Source organism: Candida margitis, assembly GCF_024628925.1.
Source record: "Candida margitis strain CBS 14175 chromosome Unknown scaffold23, whole genome shotgun sequence".
NCBI lineage: Eukaryota > Fungi > Ascomycota > Pichiomycetes > Serinales > Debaryomycetaceae > Lodderomyces > Lodderomyces margitis.
In genome coordinates, this window is record NW_026261783.1 from 121,825 (window position 1) to 146,965 (window position 25,141).

The 25,141-nt window shown below is 38.7% G+C and overlaps 14 protein-coding genes across 14 annotated transcripts; 9 read left to right on the forward strand and 5 right to left on the reverse strand. All coding sequences in view use genetic code 12, as the record gives it.

Moving 5' to 3' along the window:
* Positions 1-278: 278 nt before the first annotated feature.
* Positions 279-1,967, forward strand: CANMA_001830 (uncharacterized protein; the record flags this gene model as incomplete). Its single annotated transcript, XM_051813838.1, has 1 exon — positions 279-1,967. The coding sequence occupies one exon, from the start codon at positions 279-281 to the stop codon at positions 1,965-1,967; it is 1,689 nt and encodes a 562-aa protein (XP_051672589.1).
* A 377-nt stretch (positions 1,968-2,344) lies between these two features.
* PRD1 (metalloendopeptidase) lies at positions 2,345-4,393 on the forward strand (the record flags this gene model as incomplete). Its single annotated transcript, XM_051813839.1, has 1 exon — positions 2,345-4,393. The coding sequence occupies one exon, from the start codon at positions 2,345-2,347 to the stop codon at positions 4,391-4,393; it is 2,049 nt and encodes a 682-aa protein (XP_051672590.1).
* Positions 4,394-4,431: 38 nt separating this feature from the next.
* On the reverse strand, positions 4,432-6,570 carry GRS1 (glycine--tRNA ligase; the record flags this gene model as incomplete). Its single annotated transcript, XM_051813840.1, has 1 exon — positions 4,432-6,570. One exon carries the CDS (start codon positions 6,568-6,570, stop codon positions 4,432-4,434), a length of 2,139 nt encoding a protein of 712 aa, XP_051672591.1.
* A 244-nt stretch (positions 6,571-6,814) lies between these two features.
* CANMA_001833 (mitochondrial 54S ribosomal protein mL67) lies at positions 6,815-7,543 on the forward strand (the record flags this gene model as incomplete). The annotated part of the gene is made up of 1 exon (XM_051813841.1): positions 6,815-7,543. The coding sequence occupies one exon, from the start codon at positions 6,815-6,817 to the stop codon at positions 7,541-7,543; it is 729 nt and encodes a 242-aa protein (XP_051672592.1).
* Positions 7,544-8,116: 573 nt separating this feature from the next.
* On the forward strand, positions 8,117-10,012 carry CANMA_001834 (uncharacterized protein; the record flags this gene model as incomplete). The annotated part of the gene is made up of 1 exon (XM_051813842.1): positions 8,117-10,012. The coding sequence occupies one exon, from the start codon at positions 8,117-8,119 to the stop codon at positions 10,010-10,012; it is 1,896 nt and encodes a 631-aa protein (XP_051672593.1).
* Positions 10,013-10,297: 285 nt separating this feature from the next.
* Positions 10,298-12,199, forward strand: SDH1 (succinate dehydrogenase flavoprotein subunit; the record flags this gene model as incomplete). Its single annotated transcript, XM_051813843.1, has 1 exon — positions 10,298-12,199. One exon carries the CDS (start codon positions 10,298-10,300, stop codon positions 12,197-12,199), a length of 1,902 nt encoding a protein of 633 aa, XP_051672594.1.
* A 130-nt stretch (positions 12,200-12,329) lies between these two features.
* RPT1 (proteasome regulatory particle base subunit) lies at positions 12,330-13,673 on the forward strand (the record flags this gene model as incomplete). The annotated part of the gene is made up of 1 exon (XM_051813844.1): positions 12,330-13,673. The coding sequence occupies one exon, from the start codon at positions 12,330-12,332 to the stop codon at positions 13,671-13,673; it is 1,344 nt and encodes a 447-aa protein (XP_051672595.1).
* Positions 13,674-13,736: 63 nt separating this feature from the next.
* On the reverse strand, positions 13,737-14,324 carry CANMA_001837 (DNA-directed RNA polymerase III subunit; the record flags this gene model as incomplete). The annotated part of the gene is made up of 1 exon (XM_051813845.1): positions 13,737-14,324. One exon carries the CDS (start codon positions 14,322-14,324, stop codon positions 13,737-13,739), a length of 588 nt encoding a protein of 195 aa, XP_051672596.1.
* A 204-nt stretch (positions 14,325-14,528) lies between these two features.
* CANMA_001838 (uncharacterized protein) lies at positions 14,529-15,035 on the forward strand (the record flags this gene model as incomplete). The annotated part of the gene is made up of 1 exon (XM_051813847.1): positions 14,529-15,035. The coding sequence occupies one exon, from the start codon at positions 14,529-14,531 to the stop codon at positions 15,033-15,035; it is 507 nt and encodes a 168-aa protein (XP_051672597.1).
* A 92-nt stretch (positions 15,036-15,127) lies between these two features.
* On the forward strand, positions 15,128-16,309 carry CANMA_001839 (uncharacterized protein; the record flags this gene model as incomplete). The annotated part of the gene is made up of 1 exon (XM_051813848.1): positions 15,128-16,309. The coding sequence occupies one exon, from the start codon at positions 15,128-15,130 to the stop codon at positions 16,307-16,309; it is 1,182 nt and encodes a 393-aa protein (XP_051672598.1).
* Positions 16,310-17,508: 1,199 nt separating this feature from the next.
* Positions 17,509-18,831, forward strand: CANMA_001840 (uncharacterized protein; the record flags this gene model as incomplete). Its single annotated transcript, XM_051813849.1, has 1 exon — positions 17,509-18,831. One exon carries the CDS (start codon positions 17,509-17,511, stop codon positions 18,829-18,831), a length of 1,323 nt encoding a protein of 440 aa, XP_051672599.1.
* Positions 18,832-19,161: 330 nt separating this feature from the next.
* Positions 19,162-20,652, reverse strand: CUE5 (ubiquitin-binding protein; the record flags this gene model as incomplete). The annotated part of the gene is made up of 1 exon (XM_051813850.1): positions 19,162-20,652. One exon carries the CDS (start codon positions 20,650-20,652, stop codon positions 19,162-19,164), a length of 1,491 nt encoding a protein of 496 aa, XP_051672600.1.
* A 1,042-nt stretch (positions 20,653-21,694) lies between these two features.
* CANMA_001842 (uncharacterized protein) lies at positions 21,695-22,026 on the reverse strand (the record flags this gene model as incomplete). Its single annotated transcript, XM_051813851.1, has 2 exons — positions 21,695-21,933; positions 21,999-22,026. 2 exons carry the CDS (start codon positions 22,024-22,026, stop codon positions 21,695-21,697), a joined length of 267 nt encoding a protein of 88 aa, XP_051672601.1.
* A 575-nt stretch (positions 22,027-22,601) lies between these two features.
* Positions 22,602-22,932, reverse strand: CANMA_001843 (uncharacterized protein; the record flags this gene model as incomplete). The annotated part of the gene is made up of 2 exons (XM_051813852.1): positions 22,602-22,798; positions 22,893-22,932. The coding sequence occupies 2 exons, from the start codon at positions 22,930-22,932 to the stop codon at positions 22,602-22,604; spliced, it is 237 nt and encodes a 78-aa protein (XP_051672602.1).
* Positions 22,933-25,141: the final 2,209 nt, after the last annotated feature.

Here is a 25,141-nt window from a genome sequence, read left to right on the forward strand (position 1 = left end):
CCCGAGAAGGCTGGACGCCGTTTATGGTTATTAAACAGAATGAAGTAAGCATGCTTTGCCAGCTTTTTGCCAAAGCCGTTCTTAATACAATATCTCTGCAAATATATAACAACCTTCAATACCTCCTGCATTTAGCCCTTGGACGGAAGTTCCAACTTTGATTTGGTGTACATATAAATAAAGTTCTACATGCATCATTTAACGCGTGTATGGTCGTGCAAATAAAATTCCGAACAACGCGAGTGAAAAGATTTGAGGTCCTTGTAGACCAAGTTTCTATGGCTTTACAGATATTCCTACCTTCTACTAAGGTCAATGACAAAACTTTGGTTGAGGATCTAAACAGTGTCCGATCAAGGCGTGAAGTTTATTTCTACGAGGAGATTCAGGGATATATCGTGTGCAATGAACTGGAACGTAAATCCGATGTCATAACACTAAATGCAAGCGTACACACTCAGGATTCAAACAGGGAAGCAAGTAACCGATCAAACTACATCGAGTCAGATGGCAGTACTAATTTAAAATTGGACCAGACGAACGTTGTATACCAAAATGAAGGAACGAAGGTCTGGATGTTTACTATTCCAAGTGTTCAACCCCCAAGCAAGCGAACATCAGGGCCATATCTATTACTTTCTTGCCGATTTATTGAAGATTCTAATATTGAACCAAATGGAGAGGAAATAATGGAAGATGTTGTGTTGACCGATTACAAACCGGTTGTACAGGATCTCGAAACAGTGAATCGTTCACCCTCGAAAGATTCTCTGGTGGAAGTAGTGACCAAAGAAGTTGAGTTGGAAAAAGATAACATAGCGGAGATCAGCATTCCAATAAGAATGGCGTTGGTGATAAAAATGAAATCAACCAAGCCAGCGGGTAGGAATGGCATGTTATTGGTTGCTTTGACTGTCGAGCGGTCTGAAGAGATGGCCGCAGTAAAAAAGAGTGACGCTGACGTGTTATACTTCAACATCAACTCTTTCGAATTGAGCTCAGATAATGGTATAATATCTCCGATTCATCAACTTTTCCCGTCACTTATGGGTTTCGATGACTCCATCAACATAGTATACAAGTTGGATAACAATGAACAAGCGGGTAGGGAAACGTCAAAGCAGATTTTAATAACAATGAACTCAACCATCCAAAAACGAGTCAATGATAACTACGTTAATTTGAGTAATCCGATTCGAACCAATTGGAGACCATATTTGGATCTAGGGCTAATTGCACCACCGATAAATAATGCATTAAAGACCAACAATAACACTCCGCACCTTCAATCACAGATTAGCAATTCGGTAAATGGCTTAGGTATTCGCCAAAAAGCCATGCTAAACACCATATACAAAATGGAGAGCCCCACATTTTCCAACTTAAACACCAATTCATCTAATAATATTGGAAAGAGAGCTAAATCTTTTGTGACAAGGGAATCATCGTCAGTGACAGTGAATCTATCGACAAATGTCAATTCCTCATTAGCTGGGTTGAGACTTACATTCATCGGAAGGTTGGACATGAAACAAGGAGTAGTGACCCAGTGGAAGATACAAGCTATCAACAACTCCATCAATAGATTAAATTTGTCCTTGCTTGTGCAAAACCCAATCAATTTCAATCCTATTTACAGTAGTGCCGCTTCAAACAACAACTTTTCTTCATCAAATCTTCTCAACAATGATAGCAAACAAAGCAACCAGGATATTCTAATCTACAACAGAGCCCAACTTTACTCATTGTACAATACTTTAAAGGTCAACACTGATGCTGATGGGGTGATCATCTTGAATAATGATATCAGAATTGGACCATTGGAGCCGCAGGCTCTGTTTGAAACCAGCTTGAACTTGATTGGCAATACCAAAGGTATATTTAGTTTGGATGGAATAAAGATATTTGACGTGGCATCTGGTGATGGGTTAGACTTTGGTAAACTTATAGAGGTGTTTGTTGTCTGATAGAAACTATCTTCGTTTATTTTTTTCTTTTTTTTTTTTGCAGCTAAAGTTGGAATGTTTCTAAGCCGATCCCTTTTCTCTTTTGTTCACCTTTCAGGAGCTGAAGCAGCTCGGTGTAGGAAGAATGAACTATATATCCCGATAGTTACACTTAGAAAGATGTGTACCTTTCCCATTCTCCACTACGCAGTTGGTCGCTTATTTCCGCATTTGAAAAGTCGACACGAGGGCGTTTTGTTTTGTGACATTCGCCGTACACATCTAAAGATAGCCACTTGTCTACACGGCACTTCTAATTTTGTCTTTGGATAAAATAGATGTACTTCGCCTTCTTAGTTGGTCTCATTGCATACATTGTTTACAACATTACCACACCAATGACAATTGATTTCGATAAAGTTTTAAAGGAGCAAAAATTTCCTCAATGGAACCAAACCCCGCAAGAGGTCTTACAGCTTGCCAATGAACTTGCAGCAAAAGAAAGAAACTTGTTCGACACTATAGCATCAGTTGAAGATCCTACTGTTGAAAATGTGTTGAATCCTTTCACAACTTTCTTTAATGAAGCTGATTTTCCAAGGAATCAAATTCTGTTTTACCAACACGTATCTACAGACAAGGCTCTTCGCGATGCTTCAACCCAAGCTGAACAAATACTTGACCAGAGTTCAATCGAACAATGGTCCAGGGCCGATGTTTATTCCGTACTCAAATCTTTGAAGGAAAAAAACCCTGACTTGGATCCCGAAAGTGAACGTTATTTGAACAAGACTGTGTTGGAGTTTGAGCGTAATGGATTAGCCCTTCCAGAAGAGAAAAGGGAAAGAGTCAAAAAGTTACAGGTTGAATTGAGCGACTTAAAAGTGAAATTTAACAAAAATTTAGGAGAGGACACTGGTTGCGTTTTGTTTTCCAAAACTGAGTTGGAGGGTGTCCCCGAAGTAATTGTGAAGCAATACGAGGAAGTTGAGAAGGATGGAGAAACCAAACTCAAGGTGACATTCAAATACCCTGATATTATTCCCTTGTTCCAGCATGCGTCAAATGGCGAAACCAGAAAAACTGCCAACATTGCGTTTGGAAACAGATGTCCAGAGAATGAGGCGCTTTTGACCGAGATTATAAAGCTAAGATTTCAAATTGCAAAGGAGTTGGGATACGACACTTTTGCTGATTTTGCTTTGGAAGTAAAAATGGCAAAGACAAAAGATACTGTTTTAACTTTTTTGAACGATTTGAGAGCTAAATTGACACCCGTTGCCGAGTCTGAATTACAAGTATTGAAGGAATTGAAGCTTAAAGATTTAAAGTCTCGTAACTTGCACTCTGAAGGAGATTTTTACTCGTGGGACTTTGGATACTACAATGAAAGATTATTGGAAGAAAAGTATCAAGTTGATAGTTTGAAAATCTCCGAATATTTCCCGTTGCAGAGCACTATTAAGAAAATGTTGGGGTTCTATGAGACTATCATGGATGTGAAATTTGTCAAACTTGATCCTAAACCCACTGAAGTCTGGCACGAGGACGTTGAGATGTATGCTGTGTTTAAGAATATCAAATTTGGAACTTTGGAATACGTGGGAGTAATATATTTTGATTTGCACCCGAGAGAAGGAAAATATGGCCATGCGGCTAATTTTGGTATAGGCCCAGGGTATTTAAATTTTGATGGTACTCGCAAAAATCCTGAAACTATTTTGGTTTGCAATTTTACAAAGCCAACAAAGGCAAGGCCATCATTATTGAAGCACAGTGAAGTTGTTACGTTTTTTCACGAATTGGGCCATGGTATTCACAATATGTTGTCTCAAACCAAGTACGCCAAATTCCATGGTACAAACGTGGAACGCGATTTTGTTGAAGCTCCGTCTCAAATGTTGGAATATTGGGTTTGGTCGAAGAACGAGCTTAAGCTGTTGTCATCTCATTACGAAACTGGCGAGCCAATAAGCGATGACTTGATTGATCAGTTAATCAAAACTAAACATGTCAACACTGGGTTATCAAACTTACGTCAATTGTTCTTTGGATTGTTTGATATGTCAGTTCATACAATTGATAGTCAAGACAAGATTGAGAAATTAGATCTTTTTTCCACGTGGAATACTTTGAGAAGAGAAGTCACCTTACTCCCCGATGGAAATAATCCAACTAAAGGGTATTGTGCATTCGGCCATATCGCTGGAGGATACGAGAGTGGCTATTATGGCTATTTATATTCGCTCGTATTTGCTGCTGATATTTACTACAGCCTTTTTAAGAGCGATCCAATGAATACAGAAAACGGTATTAGATACAGAGATATCATTTTAAAGAGGGGAGGCACCAGGGAAATAATGGACAACTTGGTGGAAGTCTTAGGAAGGAAGCCTACTTCTGAAGCATTCTTGGCTGAAATATTTGGCGAAAAGTCCCATTTATAGAATGTAAAACTATCTAGCATCTATATACACTTCTATGATTATGACTCAAAAACTTGAAGTTTGGCGGTTCCTTCGTCCCAAGAAACTTCCGAGTAAGTGATTTCCTTGATAGCACCAATTATATCCTTAATTGAACCTCTTACTTGTTTCGTTGAATCTCTTTCTCTCAAGGTGACCGATTCGTCATTTACTGATTCGAAATCTATGGTTATACCAAATGGAGTACCTAACTCATCGTTTCTAGCATACCTCTTACCAATTGAAGCAGAAGAGTCATCAACCTTGAACGGAATTTTTTCTTTCTTCAACAAGGCTGATACATTCTTCACAATCGGCTGAAGTTCTGCACTGTTAGACAAGGGCACCAACAACACCTTGGTTGGTGCAACAATTGGTGGAAGAGATAAAACACCTCTATCAGCATCGTCACCTCTTGCCCAGTATTGGTGTTCAAAAACGGAGTAAAGGATACGGCCGATACCAAAGGAGGGCTCAATAACATTTGGAATATACTCTCTGACATGTTCAGTTCTCTTTACTTTGTCGATGCTGATAAGTTCAGAATCCAACTCGACATTACCCTCGATACCTTTAATCTGGACAGAAATTTTGCCATTCTTTTTCAACTCCTCGCCCAAGTCTTCCAATTCACATTGAGTCCTTTCTGTAAGCCACTTTTCGACAACACCAGCATCTTTTCTAAACTTTGGACCAAACTTTTTCTTGGCAATTTCAATCTCAAACTTTTCTACAACACGAGGCTCAGCCAATGGTTGTCTCACAACAAGTTTTTCACCGGTTCTTGCCGAGTGTACAGACAAGTCATATGCCGATCTATCGGCACAACCGACACACTCAATCCATCCGTAGGATGTTTCCAATTCTGCGTCCCAACAGTCAGAGGCGTAATGTGCCATTTCATTTGACATGTGCTGTCTAAATCTCAATCTTGAAGGGTCTGTACCAATCTTGATCAAAAACAAATAAATTCTGGCAATAAAGTATCCCAACGTTTCGTTTTCAACCATGCCTGAGCTTACTGCATCCCCAATAGTTTTCTCAATAAGTTCGCTAGATCCAGACTCCTGAACGCCTTTGGGCAAAAATTTCAACTTCAAGTCCTTGATGGTGTCAAACTTGGCGTGTGATTTGTCCTCTGGATCAACATAGTGTTCAATTTCAGCCATCAAGAACTCACGGACTCTCAATAAACCTGCTCTTGGGGCAATTTCATTACGGAAAGACTTTCCAATTGAAGCTGAAGCAAAAGGCATTTTGTCGTTGTTGAATTCCAATAACTTGTTGAAGTTTAAAAATTGACCTTGTGCAGTCTCTGGCCTCAAATATGCTTTCAAATTTCCAGATGGTCCGATTGCGGTATCAAACATCAAGTTGAAAGCCACTGGAGGTTCCAATTTACCTCCAGTTCCAGGGTTGGTTATTTCATACTTAGTAATCAACTCTCCCAACTCCGGGCCAGAGTATCCATCAATTTGGGCAAGGACATTCTCATATTCTTCAACAACGTTATCATCCAATTTCACGTGTTTGATTTCCTTGACCTTCTTTTTTCTCTTTTTCTTGTTCTCGTCATCTTCCTCATCTTTGATGTTTTCACCTCTTGCTAATTTGTCCCCCTTCAATCTAGCTTCCAATACTTCTTCAACCAAGTGGTCTGCTCTGAAAATTTCACCACTTTTCAAGTCTTTACACATCCAATCAGAAAATCTATCCACATGACCGGAAGTCTTGAAAACTTCATATGGGGTCAACATGGTTGCCTCCACTTCTAACATATCCTCCTCCAAGATAAAGTGCTTTCTCCATGCATCAATTATGTTATTCTGGAAAGCACATCCTGGTGGGCCAAAATCGAACAATCCTGCAACACCTCCGTAGATTTCAAATGAAGGTGCGTAAAAAAATCTTCTTTTTAATAACTGTTCCAAGGATTCTCTGGAAAAGGGAACATTTGACTCTTTAGCACCTGCCATTCTCGACACTCTTGATATATTTCTAATAAAATTTAAAGGTCTTATTTTGATCTTTGGCCAAGTTTTATGACTAACAAAGAAAGTGGCAGCATTTTTTTTTTTCTTCCATTTTTTTTTTTTCAAATCCATTTCGTTTGAAGTTTTAGTGCCGGCTACACGACATTGAGTTGAGGAGGTGTCCATAGGAAATTGATTACAATTAATAGCAAATCCCTTTAAATTAGTCAATTGAATGACTAAAAACTACCAGAAGTAACGTGATACTTCATTAGTAGATTACGAAAGCACCTCACATCTCTTACCTCTCGTATAACTTCAGCCAAAGTAATGTGCTAACAATGAAGCTCTGGAAAAAAAAAAATTCAGGTGAAAAATTTCGGCTTCCATCTGGCATCCTCCTATTAACTAGATTATAAAATAATACAACATGCCTATGCGTTTAAGAGCAGAAAAGCGTATGAGAAAGTTGCTTCTCGAGCAACTCAAGGAACGTCAGCAGCATGGTGCTAGGATTGCCCAGGGTCATAAAACTAAAGAAGACTTGGTGAAGTTAAATTTGGGACCTCAAGTATTTGTTTTTAAAAACTTATTCAGTGGACAGATATTGTATTCACAGGTGCCAGCTTACCATCAGGAGCAGATAGATGCCCAGTTTATCAATCCAAATTGGCAAAATAGAAAGCCATCGAGAAGACAGGATTTGTGGAAAATAATGTGTGTTGCAAACTTTGACAAATATGAATACGCAACTGCAGCCTACCAGGGATTACTAGATCTCAGAAAGGCTAGGGATGTTTCTCAAAAGAAAATGTCCAACGAGTTGAGGAGAAAGAATGATGACGGTAATGTGTGGTTTTCAGGACAGTATAGACCAACGTATTCACAAGAAGCAGTAGCAGATTTAGCACATGTTATTGATGAATTCGATTTAGAGAAAACAAAGTTATTTTGGGAGAATGAATGGAGAAGAGGCGATGATAAATTCTGGAGAGCTGACTTGGTGCAACATGATAAATTGCCTACTTTCAATCTCAAACATCAGACTGTATTGTTGGACGTCATGAGGGCCAAGGCAGTTGAGGCTTTCGCTGAGGAGAGGGCAGCGGAGCAAGAGAATCTGCAAGGTGAAGAAAGTTCAGAAGCAGCAATTGCTTGAGGTAAGACCGTAGCATGTAAATAGACAAATGTGACATCAAAGGGAAATAGAAGAGTTGTGGCCATTGTAGAATCTTCTCTCTTGTTTTTTGTCAAAAGATTTACCTCTTTAGGGTCGGTCACGTGAGCCGGCTTCAGTACTCCGCTTACAAAAAGAGTAACCCTAAACTGTGGCAAAAATTAAAAGAGGAGCCTGTCTGGTTCTCAGTTTAGTATATCTCATAACCACAAAAAATTAGCTGAATAACACCACTTTTGTACATGTCTCCACTTCGCCTATCACTTGTGTGAAGCTCCACACATATGTTTTGGTAAATTGTTAATCTTTCATCACAAAACGATCATCGGGCCACAATTTTTTTTCCAATGACCGCCACACTTTGAAAATCCACAATAGGCCGCTTTCTCTGCCGCTTGAGGAAAAAAATTAAAAATAAAGAGAAAAGAGAAAAGAGAAAAGAGAAAAGAGAAAAGAGAAAAGAGAAAAGAGAAAAGAAAGGGAAAATTTTTGCCAAACTCTTACATGTAAGAACCACTTTGTCAAGGAGTAATGGATTTTTGTTACAACAAGCTGATGGGGAACGGTGCCATTGCTAGTAAGTTCAAGTTGACCAACAAGGTTCAGTTGAACCAGTCAAACATTAGAACACCGATTGTCCCTAAGAGAAGCCTTGAAGACGTCGAAACTACTACTACCGTTCCCGAAAGCACAACTGAAACTGACATTAAAGATGCCGATTCCACTTCCGAAAACAGTGAAAGCTCTACAACTCATCATCCCAGCAACTGTAATCGCTGCTACAGATTAAAGAAAAAGTGCACGCGAACATACCCCAAATGCTCGCATTGTGAGAGAACTGGTTCACAGTGTGAATATGTCGATAGGAGCAAAAAGAGAAAGAAATCGTCCGAGATTTTAACACAGCTGAGCAAGGCAGATGGCCAGCTCATTCATATTGCGAGTGCTGATTCGACGCAAGCTGGAGTCGTTGCTCATAAATTGATCTCTGTGTCGTCATTGCTTGTTCCAGATCAAAGTGACGATCAGATCAAAAATAGAGAAAAATCAAAACATAAAAGAGTAGCAACAGCTGCTTTAGCCTCATCAGCTCGCCGTGCACAAGATAAGGATAGGGAACATGTGGATAAACTCAACTTCAAAACCACTCAACATCCAACAGTTTCCAACATCCAGGAGGAGTTCATAACGATGACAGAAATTAAAGAGGAAAGATTGCCATTGGCTTTTGCCCTAAATTATTTCAATAATTTTGGTCACAAGTACCCCTTCATCAATAGAGATGAATTTTTAAGCAAGTTGGAGAAGATTGATTTCACAAGAGATTCCATCGTGAATTTGGATGTCTACTTGCTTTTGAGTATTGGATGCATTTTATATGATGCCAAGTGTCAAACTACACACTATTCGAAGTACTTCAAAACGAAAAGTATCTACAGTATCATTGATGTTTTAGACTTGTCATTTGCTACTTACAACGAGGATAGTATGCATTTTTTGTTGCTATTGTCGATTTACGGTCTAACATCTTTGAATACCAATTTGGTTTGGAATTTGATCAGCTTATTAAATAGAGCAATCTCGAAGTTTGATTTGTTCAAAAAACTCGACAACATACTGATTGAGCGAGTTTTTTGGTCTGTTCATAATTTGGACAAGGAGATTAGTATTGTTGCTATCAAGCCCTCACTGTTCCCAAAGTATACGTATATCACCAAGAAAGATATAAACACAGCCCTTTATGAGGAAGAGAACTTGTCGCTTGTGAACCACTACATTGCACTTGGCAAGATACAGGATTCCTTGGTCGATGCTGTTTTAACACATTCAAGTGAAGATCTTGCTCAAATATCTCGCGATATAGGGTCTTGGGTGTCGAGCTTTACCAAAGACATCAGCTTGAAATATGTTTCTCAGCCAGATTTGCAGGAATTCATTCCATGGGCACATATTCAGAGCTATTTTTTACAAACTGTTATGGATCAGGTATCTCCAACAAAGAGTTTACAATTCCCGTCCAATTTCATTTTCCATTCCTTCACATCATTGATTTCTGCGTCTGATAAGTCGCTAGCGGCAAATAATAAGCACAATATCAAAGTAGCGATAGTGGCTTCTGGCATCTGGTATGCTCAGCTTTTTGACGTTATAAAGTGCAGCACCGACTCGTTAACGCATTTTTTGGCATTGGATGATTCAGAAAAATGTTCTAGAGTAAGAGAATTTAATGAGATTTTACAGCAGGATTTGAATTTATTAAAGTATATACGGGGCTACCAATCTTTGCTTAGCATTGAGGGGTACCAAATTTTGTCTAATAGGATTAATGAGACGATTGAGAAGTTGGAACACTTGAGTATGGTGTTGCTAGGGTTTGATGAAGACGCTGATATTTCAGGAGTATTGAGCATCCTTGAGGATGTAAGGCAAAAGGTACAACTTTCTTTCTAACGTGTATTGTATTTGTATATTGTGGAAATTTTTGTATGTGTAATATAAAATTTGCCGAAGTTTCAGCATTTTGTGATCAAAGCTTTTTTTGCGTCCAAATTAAGCAAAACAGGCACTTGCTGAATTTCCCGGGAATTGTCTCCGGCTAATCAAAGGACAAAACTATATTTCGAAGAGAACAAAGAAAGAAAAGCTTTTGAGTTTCTGTTTCAACAAAGACATCGCATTTAGTTTCCATTACGCTTCTAAAGCTTTACTCATAAAAAACATCTAACGTGCTGTGACATGTCTCTTCAACCCTTCTCTAAGCGGTTGTTTACGACCACGTTGAGAAGAAGTCAAATCATAGCTTCCAAGATAAAATCGGATGAAATAAACACAGATAAAATTTTCCAGCGCCAGTATCGTGTCATTGACCATGAGTATGACTGTGTTGTTGTTGGTGCTGGTGGAGCAGGTCTTCGGGCTGCATTTGGCTTAGCCGAGGCCGGATTCAAGACTGCTTGCATATCGAAGCTTTTTCCTACTAGATCACACACGGTTGCAGCACAAGGAGGTATTAACGCAGCTTTAGGAAATATGCATCCTGATGACTGGCATTGGCACATGTATGATACAGTCAAGGGATCAGATTGGTTGGGAGATCAAGATGCTATCCATTACATGACTAGAGAAGCACCGGCATCAATCTATGAGTTGGAACATTATGGTGTACCGTTTTCAAGGAATGACAAGGGTAGAATCTATCAGAGAGCTTTTGGAGGTCAAACTAAGGAGTATGGTAAAGGGGGTCAGGCTTATAGGACATGCGCAGTTGCAGACCGTACCGGCCATGCATTGTTGCACTCTCTCTATGGGCAATCTTTGAGACACGATTGCCATTTTTATATCGAATTTTTTGCAATGGACTTGTTGATGCAGGATGGTGAGTGTGTGGGTGTGATTGCTTACAATGAAGAGGACGGTACTTTGCATAGATTCAGAGCCCATAAAACTATTATCGCCACAGGTGGATATGGACGGGCATATTTTTCATGTACTTCGGCACATACTTGTACTGGTGATGGTTATGCAATGGTTTCACGTGCTGGTTTACCATTGGAGGATTTGGAGTTTATTCAATTTCATCCATCAGGGATATACGGCTCGGGATGTCTTATTACCGAAGGAGCAAGAGGCGAAGGTGGGTTCTTGATCAATTCTGAAGGTGAACGTTTTATGGAACGTTACGCCCCCTCGGCAAAGGATTTGGCGTGTAGGGATGTTGTATCTCGTGCGATTACTATGGAGATCAACGAGGGCAGAGGGGTTGGACCAGAAAAAGATCACATGTACTTGCAATTGTCTCACATCCCAGCCGCTGTTTTGAAGGAAAGATTGCCAGGTATCTCTGAAACTGCTCACATTTTTGCCGGTGTTGATGTTACCAAGGAACCAATTCCCATTTTGCCCACTGTTCATTATAACATGGGAGGCATACCAACTAATTGGAAAGGTGAAGTCATCACAAAGGACAAAGATGGTAAAGATAAAGTTGTTCCAGGGTTGCTTGCTTGTGGAGAGGCTGCATGTGCATCAGTGCATGGGGCCAACAGGCTAGGAGCAAACTCATTATTAGACTTGGTTGTTTTCGGTAGGGCTGTGTCTCATACAATAAGAGACGCATTAATACCAAACACTCCGTTAAAGCCTATGGACGCCACATTGGGTAAAGAGTCAATTGAGAATTTGCACAAATTGCGTACTGCCAACGGCACTAAATCAACGGCGGAAATTAGATTGGATATGCAGAAAACTATGCAAAAGGGATGTGCTGTTTTTAGAATGCAGGACACATTGGATACTTGTGTCAAGCACATCAATGAAGTTGATAAAGACTTTGCCAACGTAAGAACAACTGATCGTTCGATGATTTGGAACAGTGACATGGTGGAAACTTTGGAATTGCAAAACTTGCTTACTTGTGCCACTCAAACTGCAGCAGCTGCTGCAGCCAGGAAAGAATCGAGAGGTGCGCATGCAAGAGAGGATTATCCTGATAGGGATGACGTTAATTGGTGGAAGCATACATTGACTTGGCAGCTGAATTTTGGTGCCGAAGTGAAACTTGACTACAGAGATGTAATCAAGCACACTTTGGATGAGAATGAGTGTAAGCCTGTGCCACCGACTGTAAGAGCATATTAGATAGAAGTAATTTTGCGCTACCGTTTATACACGAATCAAAGAAAAAAAATTGTATTCAACAGAGACTTTTAATATTGCCACTGAAAACTGTTAATCGAACTCCTTTTCTTACTGAAACGTCTACAAACAAATGCCACCAAAAGCCGATTGGGATAAATATGTTGCTCCTGCAGAGGACGAGGAGAAACAACAAGAAAAGATTGTGCCATTATCAGAAAGTGATATCCAAGTGTTGAAGACATACGGAGCAGCACCATATGCCTCGACTATAAAGCAAATTGAAAAAGACTTGAAAGATGTAGAAGAAAGAATAAAGGAAAACATTGGTATAAAAGAAAGTGATACTGGATTAGCACCAACCCATCTTTGGGATGTATTGGGAGACAAACAACGGATGCAAGAGGAACAGTCCTTGCAAGTTGCCAGATGTACAAAGATTATAGAACCGGTGCAGCAAGTGGTAACTACTCCAGGCTTGCAGAATGCCGATACCAGATCGAAATATGTCATAAATATTAAGCAAATTGCCAAGTTTGTAGTTGGTTTGGGAGAAAGAGTATCGCCTACAGATATTGAAGAGGGAATGAGAGTTGGTGTTGATAGACACAAGTACGAGATTCAATTGCCACTACCACCAAGGATTGATCCTTCAGTTACTATGATGACAGTTGAGGAAAAACCTGATGTGACTTATAGTGACGTTGGTGGATGTAAGGAACAGATTGAGAAATTGAGAGAGGTTGTTGAGTTGCCATTGTTGAGTCCTGAACGGTTTGTCAAGTTGGGAATTGATCCCCCAAAAGGTATATTACTATATGGACCACCAGGTACCGGTAAGACGTTGTGTGCAAGAGCTGTAGCGAACAGAACTGATGCCACATTTATCAGAGTCATTGGATCAGAATTGGTTCAAAAATATGTGGGTGAAGGTGCCAGAATGGTGAGAGAATTGTTTGAAATGGCTAGAACTAAGAAGGCTTGTATAATATTCTTTGACGAAGTTGACGCAATTGGAGGTGCTAGATTCGATGATGGTGCTGGTGGTGACAATGAAGTGCAAAGAACTATGTTGGAGTTGATCACCCAATTGGATGGGTTTGACCCAAGAGGTAATATCAAGGTGATGTTTGCCACTAATAGACCTAATACCTTGGATCCTGCATTGTTGAGACCAGGAAGAATAGATCGTAAGGTTGAATTTTCGTTACCTGATTTGGAAGGACGTGCCAACATTTTCCGAATCCATTCGAAAACCATGAGTTGTGAAAAGGATATCAGATGGGAGCTAATATCAAGATTATGTCCTAATGCTACTGGTGCTGAGTTGAGATCTGTTTGTACAGAAGCGGGTATGTTTGCCATCAGAGCTAGAAGAAAAGTTGCCAACGAAAAAGATTTCCTAAAGGCAGTTGACAAGGTTATCAAGGGTAACTTAAAATTCAGTTCAACAAGTGAGTATATGCAATATAACTAAGAGCAATACAGGATAAATGAGTTTTTCTTTTTACATTTTCTTTTCCTAGCTACGATTTCTATTTTAATCCCACCATGTAACACATCCTAGACCAGATAGTTGACAAGAGGCAATTATACTGTATGGTGGTAATTTATTAACTTGTTCTTCAACTCCAATTGCTTCATTTGAACTTTTCGGCTTTACATTGTAAAATACTTCTTTTTCCACTTTGAATCGAATTTTTTCATCAACATCAATAAACAATTCCGTACCGGCTGAATTCCACACCCAAGCCTGTTCATTTTCTCTAAACTCACAATCTTCAAATAGGTAATCGGAAGGTATCCAAATATCATCGAAAAACTCTAATCTTACTTTGATCCCAGTTACTTTACATTCGGTTACCCATCCCGTTAATACTTCCCCTACAAATGGTTTGAACACAATGCATCTAAATCTCACTTCAACATATGATCCACCATCTCCCGGTTTTAGTAGTCCATCTTTAATATCGAGTAGATCCCATATGGTGATAACCACGCCTAGCTTGGGTACAACTTTGTTGGCATATTTCTTATTGAGTTCATCGGTGATTGCGTGCTGGATTGGGATGTTGAATGTATGAGGTGGAATCCGTATTAGATCATTAATTTCCGATAGTATAAACATGGGGAGAATGGCTTTTAGTGGTAAACGGTGGACGGTGGACGGTAGACGGTGGCCGTGGAAGTGGCAGTGGCGGTGGCGGTGATGCTGATGCTAATGCTTTTGTTGATCTCTTCTGATGAGCTTTCAAAGCGATGGAAAGAGAAGCAAAAAAAAAAAAAAAGAAAGTTCGTTTGAATGTGGGTTTTTACAGTTGTCATACAAACCATGGCACCGAAAACAGGTACAGCTTACAAGGTTAATAAACTGCAAGTGAATATATTAGATGGAAAACACATTAGTGCCAAAAAGGCAGCAAGCTATTTGCATTCTGTTCGACAACAGCATCAGCAGCAGCAGCATCAGCAGCAGCATCAACCAACGAAAAATCCAACTAGCAACATCTCTTCAACTAATGGTATAACATCCACACCGGAGCCATCTTGGAACCCCAAACATTTTCGGTTATTCGTAGGCAATTTGGGTCCCGATGCAAATGACGACCTTTTACGTGGAGCATTTCGTAAATACAGCAGTATGAGTAATGTGCATGTGCCAATGGATAAACAAGCAAGAAAACCAAGAGGGTATGGTTTTGTTGCTTTTGCCAATGCAGATGACTATTTGCAAGCGTTTAAAGATATGAATGGAAAGTACATTGGGCAGTACCCTGTGCAGTTGAAACGGGCAGAATCAAGTGTTCCAAAAAAACACAAAAATAAATCGAAACGATAAATGAGGGAAAAAAAAAAAACTCTGAAGATGAAAAAAAAAGTCCAGATTTTACTGAGCTCACAGGCTTTAATTTGACATCGATCACTCGAGCCATGTATCGCGTAGGGTTTAGGAATTTACATGTAGGGGTCAGCCCTATAACATCCGTTGCCATACGAAGCCGTTTTGTTCCATTGTCATTCACTAGATTCAAATCAAATCTACCCCAGTCAAACTCATCAAGTAATAAGAACAATGTAAACAAGAATGGTGCACACGTACCTGCCAATCCCACTGCTGGGAAACAGTTACCATCCAAAAGTGAATGGGAAAATTTAAAACTTCATATACCGGGTGAACAAACACAAACCAATACCGTCAAGGATCGTGTACCAAAATTCCCTCTTGGTAAAGAAAATGTACCCACGTTGTTGCCTCGACCTGGTGTACCCCAGGTAGGGAAACATTATACTTTCAAACAAGTTATTAAAATCCTACAGAACAAGAAACAACCGGAACTTATTTATGAAAGTGAACCCCATCGATTATACTTTTTAATGTGTTTTTGTTTATCAATCATGTTTACCATTTATGCATGTGTTTTATTTGAATGGGCATTTTGGATATCACGTAAAGAATACGATGAGAATGAAAAGGAGGAGACTAATGAGGCTTTAAGGAATAGGGATTGGGCTCTTTCATTGGCAATGTATTTAATTCCATCCATTACCATGTTTATTGCTGCTGCTGGCGCTGCTGTATTCCCTACTAAATTAGTAAGAAGAATGTGGTATTTACCGGGTCCCAAAGAATATATCAAATTTACCTCGCATCCGTTGATTCCTGGTAGACCAACTCCAGTGTATACGGTACCATTGGAGAACTTGAGTCGTCGTAAAACTGCTCGTGTTTGGACGGGTAAAGGTTTCTATGGAACTTCAGACAAGGGGTTTTTCTTTTTTGTATTACGAGAAAAGATTTCTCCGTTGAAGCTGAAGAGTTGGATTATTGATAGAAAGGGATTTTTCTGGTCTGATGGTCGAGTATTTGATTATTTGTTTGGTAAGGAATCAATTCAAGAAGCAGAAGCTGGTGTGCCTTACGATGAACAAGTTGGTATAATCAATCGTGAAGTGAAGAAGAAGAAGGAGAAATTGAGACAACAACATGGTTTGTTATGGAGATATAAGTTGATGTTGGGTGAAATGAAGCTGGATGTGGGTAAAGTCGGTGGGTTCTTGAGCGGGGGTAACAAAACAAATACCACTGAACGTAAGCAATTGCCTAAGAAATGAGGTTGAGGAATGGTGTATATGTACATATATTGTAAATAGAATTTGTCAATGATAGAGTAAAACATCACCACATGGCTGCAATTGGTAGATAAACACACCGACAAAAAAGTTCATATCGGGGTTTTTTACAGTCAACTGTATAATAGCAAGGAGGGAAGTGTGCCTGATGGCAAGCTATACATTTACAAAAGTTAAGGTGTCACTATATTCGTTCTTATCTTATTGAGACCAAAAAAAAAAGAATAAAAATAAAAAAAATGCTTATTTAGTTTATAATATGATAACTGTTGTAAATGCATTGCGTGTAAAATTTATTTGCTGTGATGTAAAAATTAACATTCTTCTATTTAGATTTGTATGTAGGATTCAAAACTTCCCCTCGTATTTGGGTCAGTCAGTAATTCAGACAATCCTATAGATATTATTTTCTTTAACTACATAGTCAGTTCTGTTTCATTGGAGTATTCTGAATATCTACAATAGCAATCAGTTAGAACGCAGTGTTGGTTGCTAGGTGGGTATTCCTATAAAGGTAGTGTATAAATGTATATAAAAGTGAATTTAATGCGTGTATGCGTGTCTAAAAAAAATAAAGATTATAAAATAACAAATACAATAGGAAATGTGTAATTTTGTGTGATATGTACAGTACTATACATTAACAATAAAAATATAAGATGAAATTTTAATTTTTATTTCAACAACAAACAACAAGCAGAAAAGAAAAAAAACGGACAGACAAAAAAATAATTCAAAATCCAAACCTTACCACTTTCTCTTACTTTCTTTTTTTTACCAACTGTATTTTTTTTTGATATATTTGCCACCCATATTACTAAAACTAGTGGAAATAGATTGTGATTTATCCAAAAGTCCTTTCTTTAGTAACTTAGTTTTAAACAGATACCAAAAGAGATAGAGAGATAGAAAGCAATTGGCAATATACAATTATATTAGGCCGAACGGAGTTTGACTTGAATTTTGTTTTCTTTTTTTTTTTGTCCCCTCCTCCTTCCTTCCTTCGTCATATTTTTCATTGTGTCTGTTTTCTTTTTCCATAGCACATATACATATACACACATACGCTACTAGTCAATAGTCACACATATACAAAGACCAGACTTAAGTAGAAAGAAGAACAAGAAGGATAACTAATCAACCTCCCAAAGAAAAAAGAACACAATAGGGATAGAGATATCATGGTATCTGCAGCTACGTTGAAAGAACGTAGTATAACTACATCATCATCATCATCATCATCATCGCCACCCACTACTACTCATACCAAGAGAAAGGTGAATGAGTTGGGAGACATTTCTAATACTCCCAATAAACAACAGAAACAACAATATACCCCTCATCGCCGCCACAACAATAATAACAGCTCCTGGAAGCGTCGACAGCGACAACTACAACAACAACAACAACTGGTAAACCATACGAAATATATAGATGGCAATGATGTCACTACACCCAAGAGCACTAGTTTAACTACTAGTACTTCTGACAAGCCAATCACCAGACTGAATCTGAGACACCAACTATTACTACAAGAAATGCAAAATGAGGAGCCAGAAGATGAACAGCAACAAGAACGTCCTTTGTTAAAGTGCAAGGTCAACCGTCAACTGCATTCGTCTGGTAACCAAGAAAACTATACTCATCGAGTAGAACATCGTCAAACGTCACCATCACCAACTGACATTTCCTCACCACCAGCTATGAACCAAGAAGAAGAGTATATGTTGCAGGAAATAACCAAGAATTCGCAATACTTTGATCCGTCGATTTCAAATGATCTTGGCAATGGTCATGCTGATCAAAACCAAGACCAGCAATCTTATCAACATAGGCGTTGCAAGTCAGTTACCTTTAGACTTCCTCATGATGAAGAAAAAGGGTTTGAAAACTCACCATTGTTGACACCAAAGAATGATGATAGTGACTTGGAAGAGGAAATATTGGCTAGACATAAACAACAATTGCACATGCAAAAGGAACAAGACTTGGCATCTGTATATCCTTCGACACCTCCTGAATCTTTTCAACATGACAACGACGAGGAGGACGGGGTTGAAACATCGCCTGTTGAACAAGTATTTTCACCACAATCACAATCACAATCACAATCACAATCAATAGCTCTGGAAGCTAAACCTGAAGTACAACCACAAGAACAACAGCTGTCTGATGTGTTGGCTAACAATGCTGACTATATTTCTCTTTCATCCACTTTGCAACTTATCCAAAATCAACGTGATCAAATTGAGCAAGAAATTGTCCAGTTGTCACAACTCAAGACTCAAATCAATACCTCATCAAGGGAAGAGACCATTGGGTTTGTTACTAAGTTATTACAAGGTGGAGACCAATTGGGGTTGCCTAAACCAACACCAGTTGTGACTTGTCCATATATTCAATGGGAGAAATATCATCCTACGTTGGCTAATGTATCGCATGATTTACAAATGGAATCAAATAAGTCAAACAAGAATGATTCTCCTTTCAAGTTTGTCATTTAGTAATCAGATCTTTTGTAATAGATTTGATTCTTGTGTTTTTTTTTTTCTTTCAATCTTGCATGTTGTATCTAGAGTTTATAAGAACTAACTAAAATAAAGCAAAACAAAAGAGTAAAACAGCATCATTTGCGTAGTCGTAGAGTATTGGACTACTTCTAATCTGTTGAAGCTACGATGTGAATGATCTACACCTTTGCTTCTCCCCTCAACACAATTCTTCTCGCTCTCCTAGTTACACTAATTTCCAGATTATCCCTATACAAAAAAAGTAAACAATAGTCCTAAACAAAAATAAGCAGCTTTCCTACGATAATACATGTGTAACTTCGATCAACCACTTTTCACCAAATTACTATTCTCGTCATCATCATCACTGTCATCAACCAGAAAAGCATTATTAGTAGCTTGTGAAGATGCACCAGCACCCACAGTTTTATTGCCACCAGTTCTAGTTTCCCCGGTACTATGCCCCTTTCTCGAATCATCTTGTACATCGCTTGACATTCTTGGACGACGAGGCAAGTTTGGGGTGGTTTCTGGATCATCTTCTTCCTCCTCACCCTTTGCATCACCTCCTTTCTTTGTCTCAGCACCACCTTTGCTCCTCTTATCTTCATTCAGTTTCAAACTATCTTTATCGTTAATGGTAATTTGATCCTTGAAATCACCAGTAATTATCTCGGGATCTTCATCAAATCGAGTACGGTTTTTCTTGTTTTTCCAATCATCATAGTATCGACCACCGCCCAAATTACCAAAATTGTTTCCTCCATCACGATGAGACTTGCTACCAAATTGTTGGCGTGGGGGTGGACGTTGCGAACGTCTTTCGTAATCATCGTTGTCGGCACGGTCATAATCGGAATCTTTACTGACGCTTCCTCCAGTATTGTCAAATTTCTTGGCAAGACCAGAAACCCATCCATTGATTGTAGTCCTTGCTTCTTCCAAGCCTTGGGAGAATGTTTCCTTTATGGTGTCAAAGTCATCGGGTGAATCGTCATCGTAATACTCTGCATCATCATCGCCATTGCGTTGACGGCGTTCGTGACTTGGACGCAATCCAGCAGCATTTCCTGCTCCTGCTTCACGACTACCTTTTTTACCATGGTAATGTCTTTGTCTTGCTTTCTCCTCGCGTCTGCGTCTTTGCCTTTCATCCTCCAATTCAAATTCTTTTTGCAATTTACGGGCCAATATCTCATCATCAGTAAATGTGTGTGAAGTATCACTTGGAGCTCTACTTCTGACAACTCCACTTCCAAATGCAGCACGAGGATTAGTCGTTGGCTGATGTTGGGGGTAGACTGGAATATCGGGTTTGAACGTAGGGTCAGATAAATAGAGCAATGCTCCAAATGCCGGTTCAGGATTACCTTGTGATGCAATAAGCACAGCCGTGATTAATTTATCTTCAGTTTGTGGGAATGCATCTTTTAAATCTTGGACAATTTGTTCTACCGGGTCGGTTGGCCTCTTTGGAGGTACCGGTGGTGCCGACTCTTCAGACTTTGTTTCTGTCAGTTGTGCCTTTTCGGTCGATTGGGGTTGCTTGTCAGATGAATCTTTGGCAGTAGTGGTTGCAACATCCTCCGCCTTCTTCTCGGTGGAATCCTTCTTTTCATCATTATCATCAGCGAGTGGAACATCCTCAATAGGTGCTTCCTTTTCACTGTCTTTGGACTTATCAATTGATTCCTTTTTTGTTGCTTCGCTAACTCCACTATCCTTACTCTCCTTCTTTTCCACCTTTGAATCACTAATTGAATCCAATGGTTCAGCAGAAACTGCTTTCAAGTCATCTTTCTTACCTTTGGCCATTGTTTATGAATCACTCGGATTATGATTAGGTCTGGTGTTCTAATTTTATTGGTCCTTTGACTTTGCCCTTTGGCATAAGTTTTTATCTCTTATATTTTTTTTTTGTGGCGTGGAGTTTCGACGTACCGAGAGTGCGCATTCAATAATGCAAAGGTTACATTTTTCTAAAGGCTGATATCTTGTTTAATGTTTGCAATTGCTAAAGATCAGGAGTCAGGAAGATAGGATTGTTGCAAAGAAAGTCAGCAAGCAATATGAAAGTACTGAATTGAGAGCGCTAGGATGACGGGAAGGGATGATTCAATTTCAACATTGATTTCTAGTACACACTTGATTCTGACGCTACAAACAGAGGAAACAAATAGGAGAAAAGTTTGCTTTCTTCAATTACAGCTTAGCAGTAACTTAAATTAGATGTAGAGTGTCTTTATGTGATAAAATACTCACTGTGCTGTTGTTGATCGGTGGTTGCAAATCCGGTGAATAAAACTTGGTCCACAATACACGCCCTACTACCAAAAAAAAACTTTCCTTCTCATTCATCTTGCAAATCAAAAATTTTTTTATTCGCTCTGCCACTTTCTTTTTGATGGGTTTTCCCTTCTTTGATAGTATTTATTTTAAATAACTCCGACAATAGCTAGAGCTTTATATTTGTAAAAATATACCAAAGATGAATATAGAGTGTGGACAGCGGAGGAATATCAAAGAGAAGGTGGGAAACTACCTTTGAAGGATCTGTTTTAATGAATTGAATTTGAAGTTCCACTGGGTTCAAATTGTCATCCTTTTCATTGCAGACTCACAATTGTTTTCAAAGTAAAAGAACGTAGTTCATTGTAGATATTAGAGGAATACGATCTTGTGAACAAGGGTTCCTATTTTGTTTATTAAATCTATGATACAAATTATTCAACACACCGTTCTCTTGCATGGACCCACTTGTGCCCTGGCTAAGAAAGGCACATCCACCGTGAAAGAAGATATTGAATCAAGCATTAGAAACGATCTTCTACCCCCATGCATTACCACATTTTCAACCTTACGACGATGCAGAAGCCAACTCTTCTCTTCTTTGCTCCTTCACTTGTTGCAACTCTTTTCTTCTTCTAATCAAGTCCAAATTTTCACACTCTTCCCATGAATGTTTATCATGCTTACAGCTGACGGAGGAGTTGGCCGATTGCCTAATTAAACATGTTTGATACAATGCAAAATAAGCAGCACATCTATCTCTCCATTTTAATGGAACTTTATATTTTTGGCAATCATCTTCGGAGACTAAAAAGGACCAAATAGTTAGTAACGTGTATGGACTAAGCCGTGCTCTGCAGAAAAGTACATACGAAGCGGTGGGAACTGGGTTACTGACATTTGTGTGTATATTTGATATGAATAGGTGTAGATGATTGACTTGGGACAAGCTAACTTTGTTTTCAAAGTTTGTTAGAGGATTGGTAGTGTAAGTTTGGATAAAAAGATTTGATGTAAGAGGACCAATAAAATTTGTTGCATAGTCATTCGTTATATACAGGTTGCAAAGTTTTCAAAGGAAGTAGACGATTGCCAAATCTTGTCCACTGGTTCAGTTAGATGAGAGCTGAGACAAAGAAGGTTCAATGGGGGTTCTACTGCTTTTGTTAGAACTACCGTAGTTGCCGAATAACCAGAGCAGCAACACTATTCCAAACCTGAGTTCTTCAAATCTTTTCATTTAAATAATGTACATTAAAGCATTTATATGACAAAGCCGTCAGTTTCACCTAGATAAGTTCCAACTATTACATCTCTCAATACCTATTGGTGTAGTTAACCACCTAACAATTCTGCAAACAAATGCTCTTCTCCAACTTCACTACCTCTGACAAGGGAGCTTTTTCCCGAGGAACATGCTCTTCAGCAGCTCATTCCTTTTCTATATTTTTGAAGCGCCAGGAAACTAACTGTATCTAGTGTTGGTGTTCTTTAATATAGCTGTCCAATCTTCCTTTCAACAAAAAGTATTGACACTTGTAAAACTCATCCTTGGTCTTGTTGCAGAACGAAGTGCCTTTATCAAGACACTTGTAATATTCAATCAAGTTTGAAGCACATTTGTCTCTGTAATAAAATGGAACATTATGGTCATCTAACTCTTGTTGAGAAGCTAAAACATTGAAGTCATTTGTTAGTATTATGTAGCTCTATAAACGAAAACAGATGCAGCTCTGCAAAAGCTGAAAAGGTTAGGTTTAACATACGTATGGACGATGGAAATGTGTAACTTTCTGATGATCCCATTGTTTTAATATGTGCAGTCAAAGACGGATGGTTGATGCACCAGACTTTGAGAAGCTGTGATAAATTTTGGATTAACGAAATTTTTGTTTGTGAAAAGCAAGAGCTACCATATGATTTCAGATTTGAACCAAAGTAGATCCCAATATTACGAAAACAAGATGGGATACAGTTGAAAGATGGAGAACTAACAGATGAGAAGCCTGGCTCTCTGCTGATTTTGAAGAGTTTGGTCTTTTTTCTTCATTGAGTAGTGCATCTTGGAGCGTTTGTAACAATGAAGGAGGGCATGACGAAATGATTTGGTTTCATATTGTGAAGTAAAAGAACATGCTGATCTTTTTCCAGTTTCAACCAATTTGCCCGAATAATAGTAGAGATTGTTTTAAAGTTGCTAAGCCAGAATTGTTGTCGAAACCTTTTCCTATTCGATGAGAAGTTATTGAAACCAGGAAACTCGTTAGTTTTTCGTGGTCTACAGTCTACTTTCTTAGTGCCACATTGAAAATAGCCAAAGGAAAACTGCTTAGAGTTAATTGATAAAATGTGCGCTTATGAAGTTTATCCTGCCAAAAGTGAATTAATTTGTTTGTCTAGGTGTGCTCTCTGCATTTTCTTTGCGGTACTTTTGGAACAAAACATGGCTCAAAAAAATTACAAAGTGTTGGAAATAATACGCAACGTCAAGCTCCAGAAAACTATTTCCAACTGACTTCAAAAATTTACCAAACCCAAACCCCCTTTCATCCTGTATTCCTATTTATAGATCTCAATGCCTGATTGCTAGAACTCCAGCCAATGTTTAATTCTTGGCAAGGCTGTTCACACTCCTCAAAGAAAGGAGTTAAGGAGAACAAAGCACACTCTTAAGTACCTTCAGCTCAAGAATGAAAATGGATAACTCTGCAAATACTTTTTCAGTGGACAGTGGTAGCTCACGGAATTAACTTTGAGCGATTTCTCTATATCCATGGTGAAATTACGTAGTAACCTGAAGCTGTAAACAGTTGGTTAGATAAGCGTTTTCATGACATTGACCAAATAAGAGTATCAGATGCAGCTCTTATTGTGTTTTAGTTAGTTTTTGTCATTACCTCATAGAGTGGAAGTTTTATCGGATGATCTTTGGTTATGAACTTATTTTATTGAGTTTGGATTACGCAGGTTTTGAGCTGCTTTGCATATTACGTCTTTTGTCTTTACGGTTGTGAGGGTTAAATCTTGATGGCGTATCTGCACGTTGCTTTCTTTGACCACCGTGTTCAGTTTGTCGTAACCAAATATCCTTAACCGTCGAATTGCTTAGACGCGGGTAAAAAGCGTGGGGAAAAGGTCATGTAATGAAAAGTTTGTTATCTACAACTTGAATTTGTGTTTGTAACGAAAGAGAAATGGGTACAAAGCAATGCTATCAAAATGAAAATGACAAATTTAGACCAATGGGAGTGAACGTCACCATTCGGAGTGCTATATTCGTATGTTGTTTGATGTAATTACACAAGTTGGTACAAGTTTTATCAGTCTTTGTGGCATAATAAAGTAAAAATAGATTCTAGAAAAGGTAAAAAAGCGCAAAGTGTAAAACAATAGATGAAATTTGCTCTCTGTGAACCAAAAAAAAGGTTGTTACTAAAAATACCATATATTTTACATATCTTGCATATTGATCCCAGATGTATCTTTTAATAGTAGCACAAACAATACAAACGGTGTTGGATCTGATTGTGCTACTTTCTGCTACAATAATAGTAAACGAGAAACAAAAAAAAAGAGAATTGTCGTCGTGTGAAAGTCCAAAAACATAAATTGCGCAGTTTTTTGTATTTGCTCAAAGACACATTCCGTTTTTCGATTGATCAGTTTCCGCCGTTGTTCCCCCAAGAAAGATCACACTGCAGTGCATTTCAGATTACGCGAGATAGGATTTAAGAGCAACATTGATGTAATCTATGACAATGTAGCGTCCGTGCTTAACCGCGGATACAATGCGGGATTTTTCTCTTTGATTATCAAGTTGGCAACCGCTTCCATTTGTCTCCTTTGTGGTGACTATTTGATTCCGCCGAAAAGAAATACAGCTTTCATTTGAAGCTTCAATTTGGCAGTACACTGACAATGAAGCTGAGAGAAACAATGTCGCCTATTCAGCTTTGCTTACTAGTTTCGCAAGCTATTTTGCTGATTGAGCGTTTACAACCATAGATGCTTTTTG